The sequence below is a fragment of the Meriones unguiculatus genome, chromosome 4, assembly GCF_030254825.1.
Source record: "Meriones unguiculatus strain TT.TT164.6M chromosome 4, Bangor_MerUng_6.1, whole genome shotgun sequence".
NCBI classification, from domain to species: domain Eukaryota; kingdom Metazoa; phylum Chordata; class Mammalia; order Rodentia; family Muridae; genus Meriones; species Meriones unguiculatus.
The window spans coordinates 135,020,152-135,041,717 of NC_083352.1; the positions used below are offsets into that span (position 1 = coordinate 135,020,152).

Genomic DNA, 21,566 nt, shown 5'->3' on the forward strand with positions numbered 1-21,566 from the left:
GGAGAGTTCTGTGACCCCCACGTGCTTATGGTAGCCGTGCATGTATCTGCCTACATAAATAACATGCTAGAAAAAAATAGTTGATTTTGGTCTTTTCCCCCCCTTCTAAGGATTTTGTCCTCATGTGAGCATTTGTGATGTGATCAAACAGGACAACTGGTAAAACATTGTTATTAGGTGTGGTTGGTTCCCACAGAACATGACTTAAGTAATATGCTTTTCTTTTTGGAAAGATTTTTAGCTCTTCATTTTGAAATACTGTACAAAATAGCAGAATTCTCATTTGTGATTTGTAACACAGTAGCATTAGGATCAAAACTAGGAAAGTAATATTCTATTATTGATGATAGGAGTGCTTTGTTTACATTTCTCAGCTTGCCCAGGTCAGACCTTTATTTTGTCCAGGACTTAGTCCAAGATCCTATATTACATTTGGTTGTCATGTAAAACATTTCCCTTTCCTGTTGTTTCTACCAACTCTGGGTGTCGTGGCATATGTTAAGGCTGAGAATGGACGTCATTCCTCAGAATGGCTTTGTCCATTCTATAGGTTGAGGACTGCCCTTCCTTTAATAGATGGCAGATACGTGATTTGAGCTGCTGACACCTTGGTTAACAAGCTGGTTCCATGTATCAAGGAGTGAGGACTGTGGAGAGGGCTGGAGTTACAGCCGCTGAGGAAGGACAGTTCTCACTGGTGTGTCCAGGGATGGTGTCAGGCACAATTAGGTAATTGCAATGCAGAGGCCAAGCTCAGTGCCTTCAGGGGCCATGCACACCTGGACTAGATCCCTATGAGAAACTGTGACAGAGGAGAAGCTTAACGGAACTGTTTCTTGTTTCACAGTTATAGAAGTTGAGGTCCATTTCTAACAAATTAGTTTCCACATTTGAATGTCTCTAGTATAAATATACTTTAATGTAAGCCAGCCATTGCTGTGATTCCTGGTCATCAGGTGTTTTTTCTTTCATCCCCTGAATCTCCCACTCTCCGGGTCCTCATTGTCCTTTCTGTGTAACTGGTGGGAGGATGCTGAAGGTATTGAGAGGCAGAGAAAGCACACCCACCTCTGGGCTGCTAGGATGTGGCGAACACACATGAGCATTCACGTTCCGTTGGTGGGAGCTGGTCACAAGACTGTCTACATCTGCGTGCAGAGTGGGCAGGCAGCAGTGACTGTTACTGACTGCAGGCCACTTTCTATTGACAGTTCCACACTGTAAGAGGGACATTGTGTTCTCTGACCCCAATGTTTAGAAGGGTGATGTTTCTTTATTCCTCTCGATTCCACCTGCTGGAGGCAGCCCTTCCCCAGATGTGCACACAGTACGCTCCTTTCCTCCTCAGAGTTGTGTTTAGATATCATTTCCTCAGCGTAAGATCTCTCAGTTTACTCATCAAAGGTACCATCCCCCAAACCTGGTGTTTTCTATCACCTCTGCTTTTCCTCGTGGTAGCAGTTGGCACAATTTGGCACCTTGCATATTTTCTGTAATGGTTTATTACCTGAATCCTCCAAGAGCATGGAGACTGTTTCCATCTTCCTGGATTGTGGGTCTTGAGCTTGGCATGTAAGCAGGTGTTCACATTTTGAATGAAACTGGGAGTCTGGGCTATTGAAATCTCTGAAATTTCAGACATTGGCAAGAAATATGCCTAAAACAAAGACACAAACAGACTACAGTGCAGGCCAAGCAGATCATCTCTCTGTGTGTGATGCTATCTGCCAGCTGCTATCTGGGCCCCAGGTGGAGGGCCTGCTGCCAGGGGTGGAAGCTGGAAGATATGAGCTCGCATTCTGGCTCTGCCAGTTGCTTATTGTACGTTATTTCATTTGCTCATTTTACGATATTTCACTTTTCTTGGTCTCAAGTCTTTCTTCAGAAATCCATGTCTAATGGTCTATTGCTTTCTTCTTTCTCTTTCAATCTTACTGTGGCAAATAAATGAGGCAGATGATATATAAGAACAGCCCGTTATGATTAGCTCAGCTAGTGGCTGTTTAGTTTATGGACTCGAGTCAAATGTGCCACCCCCTGTTCTAGGTGTTGGGGACAAGTGCTAAGCTGAGCAATTCCAAACAGTTTCTGGAAGGAGGGAACCCTTGACCAGGGTACTGTAAGACGGAAAGGGTCCTACCAGGAGAGGGTCTAACAGTTATTGCGTCTTTGAGTACAGAGTCCTATTCTAGGCTTGCGGATTCTTTGGTGAATGGGACAAATTGAGATGCTGTTCCCAAGGAACTGACATTCTCATGTCATGCTGTTGGAGGTGCAGTATGAAGCATAGACATGACAAGAATTTTTTGGTGATCATGTTAAAAAGCTGAAGAAGTAGCCGGGGATGTTCTTCAGTGATAGAGTCCTTGCACATGTGTGAGGCCTGAGTTTGAGACCCCAGCACCGTAAAACCAAATAAATGGATAAAAACAACTTTAATGATCTGTTTAACCTAATATATCCAGAGTATCATTCAATATGCAGTCAGCACAAACAGCAGCAAAGAAATGTTTGGCTCTTTTTAAAGTTTAAAATCTGGTGTGATATATTTACAGTATAACTTCATTTCAGTAGTGCATGTGCCCTGTAGGTACCATATTGGGCAGTGAAGGCCTAGTGAGCAGACACAGGCTCACTGTGTAATGGCCGGCAGCGAGAGTTCTGGAAAACAGGCAAAACCAGAAAGGGCCAAGGGCTATAGATAACCATGGTTGGGAGCAACTCTGCTGCTTGCCCTGGTGAGGGTGCGAGGTCAGGGTCAACTGGAGGACTGTCTGGGGAAAATGGTATAGGCAGAAGTAAGAAGGACTTGGAGAAGGTGGGTGTTTAGAATGTGCAATGGCCAAAGGAGGCCGAAGGGTGAGTGCAGCGAGTTAGGGAGTGTGCAGGCCATGCAGAATTCACTAGCCCATGGTAAGACTTTGGGTTTTATGTAAAGTGTGAAAGGGTGAACAAGGGATAACCTGATCTAAATGCTGTCCAAAGGTCATTTGGAATTCTGTAGGGAACTGCTTAGGGACCTAGGACAGATCGGGAAAGACTGGAGGAAAGTGCAGGAGTGTGAGCATGCACAGCAGCGCTCAGCACCCTCCCCCAGCACCCACGAGGCACACAGTGCTGTGTTAGCCTCTGTGGACACAGCAGACTTGGCTCCTGTCCTCAGGAACTCAGCTTAGCAAGCGAGTAGCCAGAAAGACTGAGCAGAGGGAGAAGAAAAGGTGTCATTCTGCGCTGTACTGTGCCTAGTTTAGGCATAATTCTTGCCAATATCTGAAACTTTAGGGATTTTAATAGTCCCAGTTCTCAGTTTGACTCAAAACTGTACTGCTTACATGTCAGGTGCAAGGACTATGATGCAAGACCAGGTTAGAAATGGCTCCAGTGCGCATTTGAAGGCCCCACCTTCAGTGCTGTCTGGCTGAGTTCATTTTCTGTTCACCTGATCACAAGGCTGCAGTGTTGTCCAGAAGGAGAGTGAACTCAGGTGACCTCTGTGCTCCCTCTAGCACTGAGAACAGCAGCTCTCACTCTGCTGTGTGTAGACAGAAGGTGAGCTGCAGAGGTGGGCTGAGGTTATGACTTCTGGTGAGGTCAGTGGCCTGGTGCTGGCAGGAATGAGCTAATACGCTCCAGAGGCAGCTTCCCCTGAGGGGATCTCATTACAGTGCATCTTACCGATGGCACTGATTACTAACAAGTGATTCTGAGATGGTCTGCTCCTTCTGCTGACTTAGAAAACGAGCTGTTGAATCAGGGGGTTTTCACTCCTTTCCTAGAGTGTTAAGTGTTGCTTGGCTATTTCTGATTTGATCTTGGCTTGAATTCCTTTGTACTTGATTTTGAAGAGCCAGAAGATTTTTGTCGTCCTTTGCTTTTCTTTTGCCGTCTTTCCCCTTCTTTCTTGACTTCTGCGAGACAAGCTGCCACTAATCAGTAACAGATGAAACCCGGCTATTTTCTGTACCACATTCTAAGCTTAAGCCTTTGAAACATATTTGTAGCTAGTGATTTGCTAAATTGATTGCTTGGTTCATTATCCATAGAGTATTTACACATTGCTGGGTGGTGACAGGTGGCTTACTAGGCCAGCAGTTCTCAGTTTTGGTTTTAGGGTCTGTAATGCTCTTAAATTTTATTGAATGGGCTGGAGAGATGGCTCAGCAGTTAAGAGCACTGTTTGCTCTTCCAAAGGACCTAGGTTTGGTTCCTGGCACTCACAACCCTCTATAATGTTCATTCTAGGGAATCTGATGCCTGTATGTGGACACCCATGCACATAAAATACAAGTAAATTAATTAAAATAATTATTGAATCCAAAGAGCTTTCTCTTTTCTGAGCTCTTAATTTATATTTACCAAATTAGAAATTGAAAGAAAAATTTTAAACACAGGAAATGTATGTATTAACATACTTTGATTAGCCACCAGAAATGGAAAAAAAAGAAGGAAAATAACACACTGGCATCACCATGAAAATGAGTCTAATATTACAGAGTCCCTGATGGTGGTGTGCAAGCTGGGTATAGCCCTTACCTTTGTTGTTCTAGGTTCTGTGGTACTGTCAAAGCTTGTGGTGAAAGTGAAGACTCATTGAGATTTGGAACATCAGGAAAATTATTTGGAGAGAGAGCACAGGGCCAAAGTACGATTGGTCAGTGTAGTAGGAGAAGGACAGAGGCCTTGTTTATGGACCTCAGAGGATTCTTCATAGCTGTGTGCTAGTGTCACACTCAATAGATGCTACCAGAACTTTGACTGCTGTGTGTAGGCTTGGTCTGCTGTGGTTTCATTCCCTTGTTAATCTTTATAAACACATGTGGCTGTTCTCAAGTCTCTTCTCAATAACTTGAAGGAAGCTAAGGGCCTCTTTGTGTTGGAGAGCTTCCTATTTCAAGTGCTGATTTGAGCCTGTCAGGCTCTGCAGATGTAAGCAGGGAACCCTGACCCATGAAAGAGGCTTAGTGGAAGCTTCCCGGTGTAGGGGAAAGCAGGCTGAATAAAAATTCACTAGAAGCCGTCAAAGGTTAGAAAGGTGACACTTAGGAGGTGAAGGCTTGCGTGGTACAGAAGTAGAGCTGCTCATCTGATGTCATCCTCTTATCTCAAGGGGAGACCTCCTGGCCCCAGACAACACTGGCTTTGCTTTGTGCATGCACTCCTCCTCTGAAATGAGTCCAATCAGGGGTGGAACTGTGTCAGTAGATGCAACCTGAGGCTTCCTTCATCCTCACGCTGCTGTCCTAGGGAGGGCCGTGCTCCTTCGCTTTTACAAGCCTTGCTCAGTAGATCCATTTCTTTTAGTTCGGCCCCTAGGCGGTGGCCGTGTATTTACTTTCAAGGAATCCGGGATAAATTGTGGAGCGTTAAGAACTTGATAATATTGTCTGGGGTTCACAGCTCTGGGGTTTTGGTAGCTTCATTCTGTAGAAATTGCCTCTTCAGGGCATCAGAAAGTGAAGAGACTGTTAGGGAGCCAGGAATGAGATTTAGGGAGATACAGGGCACTGAGGAGAGGGAGAGGTAGGGGCAGAGTGAGAGGAATTTGGGCATAAAGGAGGGAAGGAAGTGGGGAGAGAGGGAAGGAGAGAGGGATTTATATGTGAATGAGAGAAGGCATCTCCGGCTCTCATTGGTGGCTACTTGAATAAATCTTAAATGAGAAATTAGAAAACCTGACACAGTCAGGTTCTGATACAGAATTGGCCCTAGACAGGTTACATTAAATTTTATTTTGTTGAAAGTGAAGTTAATTTCTTCACATCAGCCCCTGTTTTCATTGCTCTCTGTGCCTTCAAGGCTCTGTGATGGGGAGAAAGTGAAATCCGACACTGTACACATGTGGTGGTTGAGAGCCTTTAGGTTGTGTGCCCCTTCAAGATGGAAGTTCCCTGCTGAGATTGGCACCTGCTGTCTCCTGGGTGCCTGGACTGTGTCCTGCATCTGGGAGTGAAGCCGAGAGACTCGAGGGGTTGAGTTAGAGCTTGGAGAGCTGAGCATCCTGTCTGGGGAGATGCCTCTCAGCTGTACTGTTTTCCTGTGAGACCCCCGTCCATGTTTCCAGAGAAAGCAGAAGTCCAGATTGTTATATAAAATCTTCTGACTTTGAAAATGCAGCCACTGTTGGGTACTTTTGGGTAGCAGCAGTCTCAGTCCAGGGGTGACAGTTTCAAACTTCTGGTTCAGGTCCACTGCTTCACACCCTTCTTTTTTGTTTGGTTTGTTTATGTTCTCAGTTTACTTTGGCCGTGTCTCCTTATACTTCCCTGTGATATCTGGGCACTGTCTCTGAGTGATCTTTGCTCATTGTCTTCTTGCGCATAAGCAGCAACCACAGATCTGGAAAATGGGGTTGGGGCAGTAGGAATGTCACACAGCTCGGGAAGGGTTCCTCTGAACTCAGTGAGCTGCAAATCAGGACAGCAGGTTATAGATGCTCCCCTCAGAGTGCTCTCCCATCCTGTTAGCCCAGTCTGAGGGGGCAGAGCCGTCCACGCTTGTCCCTCTCTTACAGCTGGACAGTTGTTAAAGCACCAATTCGAGGTTCAGTGCCTGGAGCTGACTCAGGTTCTGAGACCTTTGGCCTCACAGCCCTGCACTGCCCCTGTGACTGTTCTTTCTGCTGAGGACTTTGGCTGTGTGCTTGGTTCCTGTCCTAGTCTCTCATCTCGTTTTCCCTCTCCTGTCTGGTTTCTTGCACGTCCCATTATAGTTTGGTTTCCCCCTTCTGACTGTTAGTTAAGGAATAGGTTGTCCTTTTGAAGCTGTTACAAGGTGAGTGGAAAAAATGAAACAGCTGGGTCAATGGAGCATAACCTTTCCAGCCAGTGTTCCCACCTCAGGGTCAGATTTAATAGGTTTGCATGCAGACTGGGCCTTGGGAATGGAAAGCCCTTTGCTGCATATTCCTGTGGGCCACAGAGTTGGAGAATTGGGTAGGAATCTTTGCTGGTGTTTGGCTTAGTGGGTGAGCAACAGGAGTGGTATTTTCTGGACACGGGTCAGCCCCGGTTGTGCTCAGTAGCCTCAGGGCTCCTGGGGCAAGGCCCTGGCGTTTGTTAGGCGGGCAGCGGCTCCTGCTCTATGCCTTCATCACTGTGGCCAGAGCTCTGCTCACAGCTGGTGTTCCCTCATGTGATCCATAGCAAGGCCAGAGGCAGCTGTCTTTGTCAGGCAGTACCTCATGAGACTGAGGAAGGCAACCAGCTCGGTTTGGGGTGCAAAAGACTATCCTGGAGAAGAACTCCCTGGTCATCTGTTTTTGGGTATAAAAACATGATCGTGTTTCTGGTTTGGACCAACTTTGCTTTACTGACCAAGCCAAAATAAAAATAAGAATAAAATAATAAAATAAAATAAAAAAATATAAAATATAAAGTATAATAAAAAATAAAATAAATATAAAATAAAATAAAATATAAAATAATAAAATAAAATTAAAATAAAAACAGGCTTTCTTTGGTTCAGCTTCCTAGGCCTGGGTGAGGTTAGACTCCTTTAACTTCCAGGCTGGCTTTGCTTTAATGAGCTATCTGCTGGTACCCACGCTGAGTCATGTGGGCCCTTGAAGGGCACAAATCTTAATTATCTGCTTCTGTCCTGCACGTGTTTGATGACTGCTCTTTTCCTGCATCTGGCCTCTGTGACTTGTTTGAGTGAGTGGACCTCAGGGCTGAGGACAAAGCGTGCACTTCACAGAAGGAACACAGGAGTGACCAGGTGCAGTTTCCAAATTTCCATGGACCCTTTGGTCATAGACACTCTCTGACCCTCAGCCCATGCTCTGGGCAGACCTTTGCTCACCTGTAAGCCAGCCCCTGCGGAGCTCTTTATGGCCCACTTGTCTGTTTGTACCTCTTTGCTGTCACTCAGTTGTATTTCTTTACGCACTTTCCATTATCTAAAATGAGATTGAAAATTCTTTTTTCCCTGAAATGCATGGTTTGTTACTCTCCCTATACAAAGACTTCTTGGCATGTGAAGACACTAAATATTTGTGGAATGAATGATTTCGTGAACTTCTCCAAAGCATCCCAACTAAAGGTTTATGTGGCTGCTTTCTACTCCTCTTCATTGAGGATTTTGTCTTAAGAAGAACCACTTTGTACCAGGAAAATTCACTCAGGCTGCTCTGAGGGGGTGGGGTGGGGTGTGACCGACAGAAACCTAGCCTCATCCTTGCTCAGTGGCCCCAGCTCACACTTGTCTGCTGGGGAGTCTGTGCCTGTATGTGTGCACTGTCCTGCTTCTGAAAGCAGCTGGGGTGGGGACACTGCTTGATGTCCACTCTCATTCTGCTTTGCCAGGCCTGGCTGCCAGCTGCTTGAATCCAGGAGTCGTCTGTCTGCTCTGTCTGTGCTCATTGCCCTCTGAGCGGCCATTGTAAGAGCAGCAGCTGTATGGGGGGCAGCCAGGCTTGGTCTCTGCAGCAGCTGAATGGGGGGGGGGCAGCCAGGCTTGGTCTCTGTGCCCCAGCTCCTCTAGTGTCCGGCGCCCTTCTCTCTTTTCTCCTGTTTTTACCCTGAGGGAGTGTACTGAGGAGTGGAGCCTTGCTAGCATCCCTCAGGTTAGCTGCTTCTCTGGGATCCCAACCTGTTGCGGAGAACAGTTGGCTTTTAGCCTAATTGTGGGTTTCTGATGCCCTCCCAAGTCAGGCAGGGAGATAAAAGTTTCAGCCTTTATAGCTCGGCCTGCTGTGGCACCGCAGCTGTGAAGCTTACTGCCTGTGACGTTCGTGATGCTGTGACAGTGGCTTTGTCCACTCTTGCAGGGGTGGCCGGCAGGGCGTGAGGGAGGTGCTGCTGCCGTCTGAGGCTAGCATTAGGGTGCAGTGACTTAGCTGACTGTTGTGTGGTGAGCTGGATCCTGAGAATCAAGTAGGAATCAGGGTGAGCACATGAAAATTCCACTTTCTTCAGTATTTTCTCAAGTTGAGCTGAAGCTTTTCTTTTGTTTTTGTTTTTTGTATGTGCCTTATTTACTTATTTACTTATTTATTTGAGAGAGTCTCAAACTGTTGCCAGGCTGACCTCCAGTTCATATCTTCCTGCCTCAGCCCCCTGTGCTCTTGGATCACAGGCATGCATCGCCACACTGGGCTTGGTTTTGATTTTGCAGAGAGCAAGTAAGAGCCACCAGCAATTCTGACTGTTCATTGATCTCTCTCACTTTCGCTGAAGTGTTCAGGATCAGCTGATAAGCAGGAGCAGCATAAGAAGAGGGAGCTGTAGGGATGCTGGCTCAAGATCCCCGAGTTTGGTTCTAGACTCTGATGTCAGGAGGCTGGCATGTATTCCTGGAGCCCTTTCCTCTGGTATCCAGGAAGTCTGCTCACCCACCTTCCTGGCTGTGTCTGTGTGTCTGTCAGTGTGGCCGATCCTGTGGCGTGCAGTCTGGTGGGTGAGTCTGTGCTGTTATGGGCAGTTCTTTGGGCAGTGATACGTGGAAGCTATTTGAGTATCTGAAATTCAGCATGGTCAGACAGCACATTTTATTTGGAGCTCTCACTTAAAAAGGAGACACAGCTGTGTGGAGGCAGGTAACTGAGAGTGTCATTTTGCATAGTAGAAGCACACAGAGGGTGGAGAAGGGCAGAGGCCAATCTAGACTGCACCAGAAGGTGCACTGGGGCACAGGGACGTGTGGATTGCAGGGCAAGCCATTGTCCTCTGTGTGGCCAGGTGCCAGGAGAGGAGGCTGAGTCAGCCCTGAACTTGTCTGGAAGCAGTAGGAAGCGCACAGTGTTTTGAAACAGGGGCTGCTGTCTTTTAATTAACTACATTGATTTTAATTATGGAAGTCATATCAAATCATGCTAAAACAATTCCAGTGAAATGTTTAAGTTCATTTTCTTGTCCCTTGAGGCCCTGCTTATTCTCTTTCCAAAGGTCCCAGGCAAACAGCTTCCTGCCTGTTCTGTCAGAATGTGGTGTGCGTTTGAAAGCATAGCCATACATGCTGTTTTGGCTCTGTTGAAATACGAGCGTGGTGGCCGTTGGCAAGCTGTTTTGTTGCTTGCTCTTTCTGTTAATAACAGTGCCCCCTGGGCTTCTCTCCATTATATTATAAATGGAGCTTATATATTCTTTTAAAAAATACATTTTAAAATTTGTTGCTGTTGAGTATCCTGCAACTAAAATGAAGGCAGTGAAATACTGGCTTATACCATGAGACGTATCGAGGCGAAACAGGAGAGTTTCACTTTGGTTTAGAATAAACAATTAAGGGTCATCCGAGGGAGGGGCTCAGTTCGAAAGCTTCATCGTCCTTTTGTCCAACTATGTTACTGAGTGACCAGATACCCTTAGCAGAACGGTTGGAGTCAGTTTGAATTGTTGAGCAGTTAAAAAATACTAAAAATTATATCTGGATTGCCATAGTTTTTTTTTTTTTTTTTTTTTTGGGGGGGGGGGGGTTAATGAACACTTTCTTACTCATGTGTCTGAGAGCTAGCATCTTCTTTCCTTGACTGGATATCTTGAGATTTCCCATTCCTTTCTGGCCTCAGCCCTCCACTATCGATCTATAACTCAGCATACTTGCTCCAGCTGGTTCATTTGTAACATCATATGATCTAGTTTCCGGACCTTTCAGATAAATTACTTATTTATATGAAGGGGCTGTAATTGACTTTTTGGTTGAGAAACCCAATTCACCAGAGTGGCCGGGGAGAGACATAGTTCATTTTGCTCTATTATCAAATCAATGTTCAAATGATATTTTAGGATTATTTATTTTCCTCAATATAAGAAAAATGTCAAGATTTATTTCCCATGTTTCTTAAATGTCAGAGGAAATTGACCTGAGGCTGCAGAACTCTCCGTGCCTGGTCTTTGGCAGTGCCGGGTAACAAGTGAGAACCCATGCACTGGGGCCGTCTGGTACAGTGTGCTTGCTTGTGTGCCTGGTGGAGCTGGCGTGCTGTGCAGGAAGCTGGGTTCCTGCTTTTCTGGACTAGCTGGGGAGATCACATCCGCAGAGAGGAGGCTGCGGGCGTGGGGGGAGCCAAGTAGACTAGACCCCAGGCAAGCTTGTGTGAGAAGTGGGAAGCTGTCAGTTCTGTGGAAAGACGAGGTGAGCGTCATTGAGTAGGGTGGTGGGAGAGCAGGGTAGGCAGAGGGTGGGCGTCATTGAGCAGGCTGTGGTGAGGGCTGTTCATACAGTAATTCGATCAGTTAACCCAGCAGAAAGAACAACTGCCATCTGAACTGCAGGCTCTGCAGGAGCATGCCAACTCTGGCAGCGGGCCTTATGCTGAAGAAGCGCACTGTCTGCTGGAGGACAGCTGAGGAGAGGATAAGGCAAAGGGCTCCAGAAAGCTATGTGGAGCGTGTGTTCAGGAGCCCGCCTGGAGGCATGGCGGGCTGTTGGCCAACGGGAAGGAATACAGTATTGGAACGGCAGTGTGAGACAGGGCAGTCCGTGTAGCCTTCGAGAAACACCAGAGGTGTTTAAAGCTGGGTGCTTCATGGTGAGCTGGCCTTTCAAAGGCTTTCTGGAAGCAGAAAATGGAGGCAGAGAGCAGGAGGAGAGGCCTGGCTTTGAACAGTGGCGATGGGCAGGGGAAAGAGGCCAAGGTCAGCAGATGGTTGAGTGGACAGGACTTGGTAGCTCAGTGGATTGAAGAATTGGGTTAAGATGGATTTTTACATGGCCTCTGAGGAATCCTGACACTTAAGGCTCTAGCGGTGAAGAAAGGACAGTGAGCAAAACCCACCATCTCCAGTAGATGATGGGCACGGAGCTAACTGCCCGGCAAGGTGTGGAGAACAAGGGCACTGGAGACCTCCTCTTCCTGCTCTTCATCTATGAATATTTGCAAGTGTGACAGCTCCCTGGCATGTGTGTGGAACACAGACAGACAGCCAGCATGGAGAATGCACTGATATTTTCAGTCACCAGCATGACGTTTTCTCTCGGGCTAAAGTGTACTTAGCTAGCATCTTTATTGTAAATACTATAGGATTATTTGTTGTGAAGATGTGTCTTTTTTCCATACAGTTTCACTCTTGATACTTAGAGAAATAAGTTAGTAGGTTCCCCGTGAAACTTCCTCTCTGTAGCAGATAGCCCTCTCCTTTATCTCATGGCCTACAATTATGTTTCAAAATGAGCTCAAGCTCTTGACTGCAACCCTGCAGTGACAGTGGGAGACATTGTGGGTACAGAAAATGCTAGAAGCTGATGTTTGTCGGGATCTTGGAGTGAGGGAAGCTGGCTGTCACATACTCAGATGGCTTCTTGGGTAAGATCTTGTCATTCCAGTGTTCTTGGTTAGAAGTCTCTGTACCACTTAAGAGCAGAGGGTTAGCTGGCCCATGCTGCCGTGCAGTTTAGAAATAAAACTTTAAAGTCAAAGGACAAGAGTGTAAAAAGCAGATGTTTATTTTAGGAGTTTATTTCCTAATAGTAAATGTAAGAGCAGGGTAGCAAGATGTCATAGAGGCTGATGCCAGCTCCACCTTGCCAGGTTTTACTGCTCATCAGAATTAAGGACAGCTTGCTGTCAGTCAACACAGCGTCCTGCTTCATAGGTCCGAGATAGCACTCTGCACTCCTCTTGTCCTCAGGACTGCCTGTGCTGCTGGCTTCTGGGCACAGTTTGAACAGGGCCCGAGTTGGGAGGCATGGGCTGGGTGTGGGCTGCTGGGGTGTTTTTGTCTGTTGGGGAGAACAGCCATCTGAGACAAGCTCTGGCCTAGAAGGTGACACTGTACATGTACGCTGTGCCTCTCCCACCACTCCCCAGCTAGGCTCATCTCTCAGCAGCTCTGGAGTCCTGCTAGATCCTCTCCATCAGTGCTCAGGCTTGAGAAACGCTGTTAGGAAGATGCTTTTTTTCCATTGAAGTCGCTCAGTGGCACCTGTTGGTGCTCTTGTAGAGCAGGGCCTGGTGTTTCTGTACAACCTCGAAGTACAAATGCGTCATGTTTGTTGTGATGCATCAGAAGCGAGCATGTCGAGGACCTTGTCCATTTATCTGAGGTTCTCAGTGGGGATGCAGGAACATGGGGCTTGAGTCAGGGGCCGTAGGCAGTGTCAGATACCCTCTCCTTCAAAGGGTGTGAGGACAGCCTCACCATATCTAACATTTCCAGAGAGCATCGTTTTATTTACCTGAGTTATGTACTGACAGTAGTTTTAAAATTCGCTGGTCAGGCATAGAGGTGTGTTGAGTTAGAGGCCCTGTGGTACAGGCAGACATCGTGATGGTACTCTGAGCCGTCTAAGACAGTCTGCAGTGCTGATGCATGAAGCATGGGCAGCTCTTGCTGGAGTGGCTATGCTTTTCATGGCCAAGGGCTTGGAAAGTGTTGAGGAGCCTTCTGCTGTATGGTCATATGAACGTGGAGTGGCCTAAGACCTGGTGGTACGCCATGGAAGTCTTCTTCAGCTTGGCTTGGAAATGCCAAATCTGCTTCTAGGAATCCCCTGCAGGCCTGATGGTATTTACTGAGACAGGATCTTGGAATGCTCATGGCTTTTCTTTGATCCTGAGATGGTAGGAGGTTACCTTCCATTAGTCCCCTACCATCAGATTAAAGTAAATCCCCAGTAATTTTACTTGAATTATTTCAGCTTGTATTATTTTCTAGGGAAAGTTACTTTAAAGTCACTATGGTGCTTTTATCACACCTAAAACATTAGATGTAATCCTTTAATATCAAATATCTAGTCTGTCAATTATTTCTCTTATGTTGTCAATTCTCTTATGTTGTTGTTGTTATTGTTGTGTGTGTGTGTGTGTGTGTGTGTGTGTGTGTATGGGTGTGAGCACACATTTGTGCCTGTACCTCTGGAGGACAGAAGTTGACATCATGACATCAGGTATATTCCTCAGTTATTCCTTATATTTTGAGACAGATCTGTCTCTGGAACTCCCTGAACTCCCCAGAACTCCACTGCACTGACTGGCTTGTCTTCTCCTCTCGGTCCTGAGATTACAGAAATGCTCTGCTTGCTCTGCCCAGCCTTTTACATGCATACCAGGGATCTGAACCAAGGCCTTATGCTTGTGCAGCAAGCACTTTGACTGAGGTGTCTCCTAGGTCCAGTGTGCTGTAACTTTTAGAAATGCTTTTTCCACAACACATGCTGGAGAGGTTGTGGAGAAAGAACCCTCCTCCACTACTGGTGGGAATGTAAACTTGTACAGCCACTTTGGAAATCAATCTGGCACTTTCTCAGACACTTAGGAATAGCGCTTCCTCAAGATCCAGCTATACCACTCTTAGGCGTATATACAAAAGATGCTCAAGTATACAACAAGGACATTTGTTCATCCATGTTAATAGCAGTCTTATTTGTAATAGCCAGAAGCTGTCAACAACCCAGATGCCCCTCATTTGAGGAATGGATACAGAAATTGTGGTACATTTTCACAATGGAATACTACTCAGCAATGAAAAACAAGGAAATCATGAAATTTGTAGGCAAATGGTGGGATCTAGAAAAGATCATCTTGAGTGAGGTTTCCCAGAAGCACAAAGACACACACAGTATATGCTCACTGATAAGTTGATACTAGATGTATAAGAGTGGTTTTTATTTTTAATTTAGAATTTATGTGCTTGATTGAATATTTCTTATGTTTTATTGCAGGTTTTTTTTTTTTTTTTGTTCAAATAGTTCAACTTCGGCTAGTGTTAATTTTTTCGGTTGGTGCTTTAAGGGTCTCAACCTGACCCATGTTTTGCGGGTCTGTTTTAGGGCCTCTCACAACATGGCGGGTGGCCTTCCCAATCACCAGGGTTTTAAGAGGAGGGGCAAGCATAAGATGAGATCCAGCAAGGTAGACCTTACAGTCTGTTGCGATCAGCCCCAGGAGTGTTACTTGGCTTGTCTGTGTTCTAGTCGCTGGAAGTGGCTCACTGAGTTCAGCTTACTGCAAGGGGAGAGGAACCCAGAGGTTGTGAGCACTGGGGAACATCCCTGCTGGTTTTAGAACTTGTCTTCTCACAGTCTTAGTGATCTGCAGTGGCCCTGCTTTCTTGAGTGAGAAGGTTTAGGTATTTAGGTTGAATAATTTCTTTAAGAAGCCCTGAGTTCTTTTAGTGGCAAATGGTATTTACTGGCTACTTTTTGAGTATATGATTCTAGCTCTTTTCAGTAGGCAGAACTAGGGGGTTGTCTGTCTCTATCTGAAATGTCTGGGAACTAGATGGTTTCTTTCGGAATTCAGATTGTTTCAGAATTCAGATTGTTTGAGATGTTGGAATGTTAGAATACAAGGAGTGAAATAGCTCAGGGATAGGACCTAACTAATCATGAGTGACACTTAAATGCAGTTTTGTATAATATTTCATGTGCCTGCATTTTCACTGTGACCTGTCATATGAGGTCGTGTGTGAAATTGCCACTTGTGGTATCATGTCAGGGTTCTTGAAGCTTTCTAGTTTGGAACATTTTGGATTTTAGATTTTTAGATTAGGAATATATATTCTATGGTTTTTTATTTGTCTCTCTTCTTCTCTCTCTCTCACCTTCCTTCAGTCCCTTCCTTAGTCTTTCTTTCTTTCATTTAGATAAAGCTCATGCTACAATTTCCCATTCAGAATTTATACCTCATCCTTCTTTTTTTTTTTTTTTAAATCTATAGGCCTGCTGGCAGTAGCTCTGAATGATGCCAGCATAAGTATTCATGAATTATTTCAGAGTGACCACCAAAGATAACTAATCCTGTCATTGCATAGTCAGAATTCTCCATGGCTGATAGAGATATCCTTCTACTGTGCTGTACAAAGTTTGATTCATTGTTTTCAACTTTCTTTTGAATTTTTTATTGTTTAATCGGATTTATTTTTACATGCATTATTTTTTTAAAGATTTATTTTTTTTATGTAGGTGAGTGTTCTATCTGCATGTATACCTGTATGCCAGAAGAGGGCATCAGATTCCTATATAGATGGTTGTGAGCCACTATGTGGTTGCTGGGAATTGAACTCAGGACCTATGGAAGAGCAGACAGTGCCCTTGACCCCTGAGCCATCTCTCCCACCCCACATACATTATTTTTTTAAAGTGATCTATAGATCAAGTAATATTCAGAAAAATCTTGCTCCTGTATTGCCCCTTCTCTTCCAATTTCTTCTTTCTCCATATGTAGCCTTTTGAAAAAGACTAAGGCTGTCCTTTTGTTCTTTACATATAAGCAATATCATCCTACATACATTCTCTTTGAACTTTGGATTTGACTTTGGATTTTGTCTCTACACCTACTATAAATTAGGACTATAATAAACCACAATGTTCTGGGTGCATTAGCCTACAGAGACTTTCAGCTTGTCACCGCGGTATAATGTGCAGGGAATACCATAGGGTATGTGATTCCGTGGCCAGTTGGCATCTGGCTCTGCAGCAGCCGCTGCCTGGCATCGCTAGAGAGAAGTGGGGTGCATGTGGCGCTAGTCTAGGAGATGTTAAAAATTCAGAATTCAGGTTAGGGTTAGTCTGAATGTGTATTATTTTTACTCCTGGTAAGAAATACTCAGACCATGAAGTCAGACCATGAAGGGCAAGGACGGCCTGTGTGCTTTTTTCTGCCTTTCATTCTGCTTAAATCATATGTCTTGGTGACCGTGTCATAATGCCAGGGAGATATTGTTGTCAGTCCTTTTTGATTGGCATAGCATTCTTTTATGGATAAACAGTCGTCTTCTTTTCTTCTTCTTCAGATATGATCTCTCCATGTAGCCCAGGGTGGCTTTGAATTCATGGTCTTCCTGCCTCAATCTCCCAAGTCCTGGGATTATAGGCCCTTGCTACCTAATATATAGTGCTGTTCTAGAGAATTGAGCTCTTTAGAATTTCGCTGCCTCCCTGTTTACTGCTTTGTAAGAGTTCCCAATGGAGTAAGGTGGTGCGAGGAGGGGCAGAACACTGCTGCTCCTGGGAGTAGCTACAGTTGTGAGCACCCAAGCTTTTGACTTAGTTTTCATCCAGGATGAGAGAGAGAGGGCTGCCTTTTGCATGATGCTCCATCCTTCACGGTGCCTGACATTTTCATTGCTGACATGTTGTCTTATAGTTAGAAAAAATTTCAGATTTTGACAGCAGTGACTGGTTAGTCATTGTTTCTGATGATGACATCTGTGTTATATGTCTTCAGGTTTATAGCTAGCAAGGATTTGGGAGCAGTGTTATCTGGGATTACTTTTCAGATGTCATTTAAAGAAAAGACCCTTGTGAAAAGCAAATGAAACAGGTTTGTTTCAAAATAATCTTTTGTCTCCTAATGTATATTGTTTTATTTATGTTGTAGGGAAAAGGACCTGGAGGCCAAGTTTATCATTCAAATGGAGAAAAGCAAAACAACAATCACAAACTTAAAGGCAAGTGATGCCTCGGCTCCGCTGAAGCTCTGAGAGCTCCACACTCACTCTCTGTGAGGCTGGTGCAGATGGATGAGGCCCCTGACCCTTCTGCACCTCCGAGTTAATGCGCTAACTCAGTGCAGTTGTCAGTGTCTGTGTGCTCTCTGCTGAGGCTTAGGCCTGAAGCCGAAGCCTTGCCCTGATCCTGGTGCCTTTCTCGCTCCGGTTTCATCTGGTCAGACTTAAGCTGTTTCTCTGGTCTGTAAAAAAGAACTTGTCATTTCATTTCTACCCTGTATTCTAGCCTGATAGTTGCCTGTATTCTGTGAAGTTCTGAACCAATGTTGACCCTAGATTTGTTTGTTTTGAGACAGGATCTCAGCATAGGTTGGCCTCAAACGTTGGATGAGTATGACCTTGAACTTCTGCTGCTCCTGCCCCGTCTCCTCCGTGGTAGCATTGTGTACATGTAGTATCACACCTGGTTTGTGCTCTGCTGGGGATCAAACCCAGAGCTCGTGTGTGCTAGGCAGCACTCTACCAGCTGGGCTACAGCCCCGTCCTTCATTCAAACCCAGAGCTCGTGTGTGCTAGGCAGCACTCTACCAGCTGGGCTACAGCCCCGTCCTTCATTCAAACCCAGAGCTCGTGTGTGCTAGGCAGCACTCTACCAGCTGGGCTACAGCCCCGTCCTTCATTCAAACCCAGAGCTCGTGTGTGCTAGGCAGGCACTCTACCAGCTGGGCTACAGCCCCGTCCTTCATTCTGCTTTGTTAATGACAACCCATCATGTATTCTTATCTGTGATGATCTGACAACTATTGTTTTTCATTAACTGAGAGGATGAAAAGGAAACAATAAAAGCCGCATTACTTTCTGGGAAAAATTAGATAAAAAAACAATTTTTCCAAAATGGTACATTCTTCTTTTTGCCTTTAAAATATACTCTTTGTTTCGTTAGCACACTGGATAAGGAAGGACCTTGAATGCTTTTCACTCAAGGAGGAAGCAGGGTTATAAAGTAATACTATAAGACATCTTGTGCTTTCAGGGCTTAGCACTCTTCAGATCTTAGGGTTGGGCTTCTGAGGCCTGCTGCTCCATGGCCAAGGGTCTGAGGAGTAGATTGCTATTAACTCATGGTCCTGGCCAGTGGATACCCTGAGATTATTTTCCGAGTAGTGCAGCTTGCTCCCCAGAGACAGGAAGGAATAGTACTGTCTTCCCGGAGGCCCTGCTCTGGGGTGCTCATGTGCCTTTGCTTGAGGAGTTAGTTCCCTGCTTTCTCCTTGTACTTACCACAGAGTTCAGCACAGTCTGCCGTCTAGCCAAGCCTCCCTTCTTTGGCCTCTCATCTTCTCAGGCCTCTTCTGGTTTTTCTGTCTCTTGCTAATAGCTACCTTTCCTTTACTTTATGCATCTTTGTGTTCACACTGCTTTGGTTGAATCCTCTTTCGTGTGTGTTACAGGATCTTTATTCCTTGATTACTCTGTTGCCCTTTTTGTTTTATACACAGTGCCTACTTTGATGACTTAGTAACTAGAATAGATGTCAAATTTTTTCTTTAAAATTTACTTTTTACTATTTTACTAATTCTTTGTAAATTTATGCATATAATATATTTTGATTATTTCACCATTTACTCCTCCTTCTCCTAACACCTGCCAGATGCATGCCCTATCTTCTCAATGTCACTTTCTTGTCTGCCTGTTTTCCCAACTTCATATCTTTGCATGTCTGTCTGTCTGTCTGTCTCTCTATCTTTAAAGTATTATCCTCTGAGTCCAGTCTGTACTACCTGTATAGTCATGGCTGAGGGACCACTGGAGGATGGTTAATCTACCAGGAGCCACAGCATTACAAAAGGAGACCTTTCCTTCTCCAGTAGCCATCAACTGTTTGTAGCTCTTCACGAGCCCCTCCTCCCGGCTGGAATGTTGGTTTGAGTTTGTGCAGGTCTTGTGCAGGCAGCCATAGCTTCCGTGAGTTCATGAGCACAGTGGTCTGGTCCTCCTGTCTGGAAGACTGTTTCACTCTAGTCCTCCCTAGACTCTGGCTCTTAAAGTTTTTCTGCTCTCGTTCTGTAATGGTCACTGAATCTCTGGGGATGGCATGTGGTATAGACATCCCGTATTTGGCTAAGCACTCTATAAATACCTTTTTTCTGCACATTGACCAGTTGTGAATTTCTGTGTTAACCACCATTCATTGAACAAAGAAACTGCTCTGATGAGGTTTGAGAATTGCTCTAATCTGTGGATATAAAGCTATACATTTAGAAGATACTTTGATACTCTATACATTTAGCAAATGTAATAGGAATAGATTTACCCCTGGGGCCTGTGAGTATCCCACCTATGGGTTCGTATTCAGATTCATCATAGCAGCCGTGCATTTCCTTCTGTCAAGTAGACCTCAAAGCCTGTCAGTGGTTGTTTCCTCTATAACATTTGTGCCACTATTGCACCCAGGAGAGATACTCATAGTTTTAATGTACTGTTTTTCCATTGTTAAGGTTTTTTTTAAAAGGGAATTATGTAGAAAAGTACACTTTTCATTGAAGCTATTTAGGATATGTCCAAGGTATAAGGTTTTGGGAATATCTGGATAGTTTTAGGGTTCAATTTAAGCTCAGAGCATAGAATATAAGGTTTATGTAAACATCCATGATAACCTCACAGTATGATATATCTCCAGAGAGTTTTCATTCATAAAAGAGGGAGATATTCTTTTAGGTGGAGTAACAGGGAAACTTCATGGAAGAGGAGATATCTGACTTGGAGTTTTCATGGGATCACCAAATCACACAGCTCCAGAGAGCACCACCTTTATAGGAATCAGTGTTCAGCACCCCTGAAGTTGTTCAATGTCTAGCTCTGGGGGTACCTACTGGAGGAAACAGTCCGAGTCATGAAGAGAAGCAGACAGAGTGTGGCTGGACATTGTGTTCATGTCAGCTAATTGTATTAGTGAAGACCACAGCTGGCGGTGAGGATACAGACCCTGGACTTATGTTTTATTTACTTATCTTTATTTGATCTTGAGGGAGACCAATAGGAATTAAGTGCTGAGTTCACATATTGCAAATGTTAATCATCTCATGTGTTTTAGTTACAGATTTTGTTTCCTAATTTGGGTCACTTGTCAATCAACTTTACTCTTTATGTTATTATTATCACCTCATTTTCTTATTATTACTATCAAAATTGTCTTTCCAGATCCCAGAAGGAGGAACTGGGGACTCGGGCAGGGAACGGACCAAGACCTTCACCTATGACTTCTCTTTTTACTCTGCTGACACAAAAAGTCCAGATTATGTTTCACAAGAAATGGTATGGTGTGACATTCTCAAAGTCTGCTTTTGTTGTTGTTTTCTTATCAAGAAAAACAGGATTGCCCTAAGACACTTAAGTGACACTTACTACTCTTTCTGTTGAATATATATAAAATTATTCTTTTGTAATTCAATTTTTTGATTATCAGATGGGAATATTCATATAAGCCTGATTATTTAATCTTTTAAATGTTATTTTTTTTCACCATTTTAAGTATGATGATTATAACTTAAATGGTTTCAGAAGTTGGATATGGGTTTCATCTTGAAGAATTCAAGATGCAGCGTTTGGTGTCAGGAGTGTGACATTTGTATACTTAAGTCTTGGAAATAAACCCCTTAGCCTGAGTCCTGCTGTGATACAGAGCATAGGAAATAAATATCAAACCAAGCCCTATTTCATCTGTGCATCACTGTATGCTATAGAAAAGATTCCTGAAGGAATGCTTCTGCAGAGTCCACAACCTAGACTGACGTTAGTATTTGTTTAAGAAATAAATGTGTTCCACAGAGATGAGAACAAAACACCTCCAGATGACCTAAAAGACACTGATGATGACATTTCATTAGAGCAAAAAGACAAACAATACTCCTGAATGAGCAAAAGCAGGACGTTGGAGGGGAGCTGGGTGTGCATTAACACAGGTGGAAGAACTCGGGCTTCATTGCTTGCTGGAGTACATGGGCATCATTCCTGGGCCTCTCCCTGTGTTCTCAGTAGCGTTTTTTACATATCGTAGATACTTGTTTTAGGTCTTCTTATGTTAACATGGATCCTTTTGACCTGGGTTAAAATCCTGAGTATGGGAGCATGAAAATACTAACATGTTCTGCATCCGAGTCAGTGGTATTCCCTGGGAACTTGTTAGAGTGAAGAAATCAGGATTACCACGACCACCACCCCCTACCTGCATGTTGGGAT

General features: G+C 44.6%; 1 protein-coding gene across 7 annotated transcripts in view; it reads left to right on the forward strand.

The window, feature by feature from the left end:
* The window catches only part of Kif16b (kinesin family member 16B), a 284,103-nt gene that overhangs the window by 13,185 nt on the left and 249,352 nt on the right, over positions 1-21,566 (forward strand). For 6 of the 7 annotated variants that reach the window (XM_060383153.1, XM_060383155.1, XM_060383154.1 and 3 more), the window contains exons 2-3: positions 17,258-17,327; positions 20,529-20,642. In XM_060383153.1, coding sequence (XP_060239136.1) covers positions 17,258-17,327; positions 20,529-20,642 — 184 coding nt within the window. Of the gene's footprint in view, positions 1-17,257; positions 17,328-20,528; positions 20,643-21,566 lie in introns of those variants that run through there. The other variant, XM_060383156.1, reaches the window with a different exon arrangement.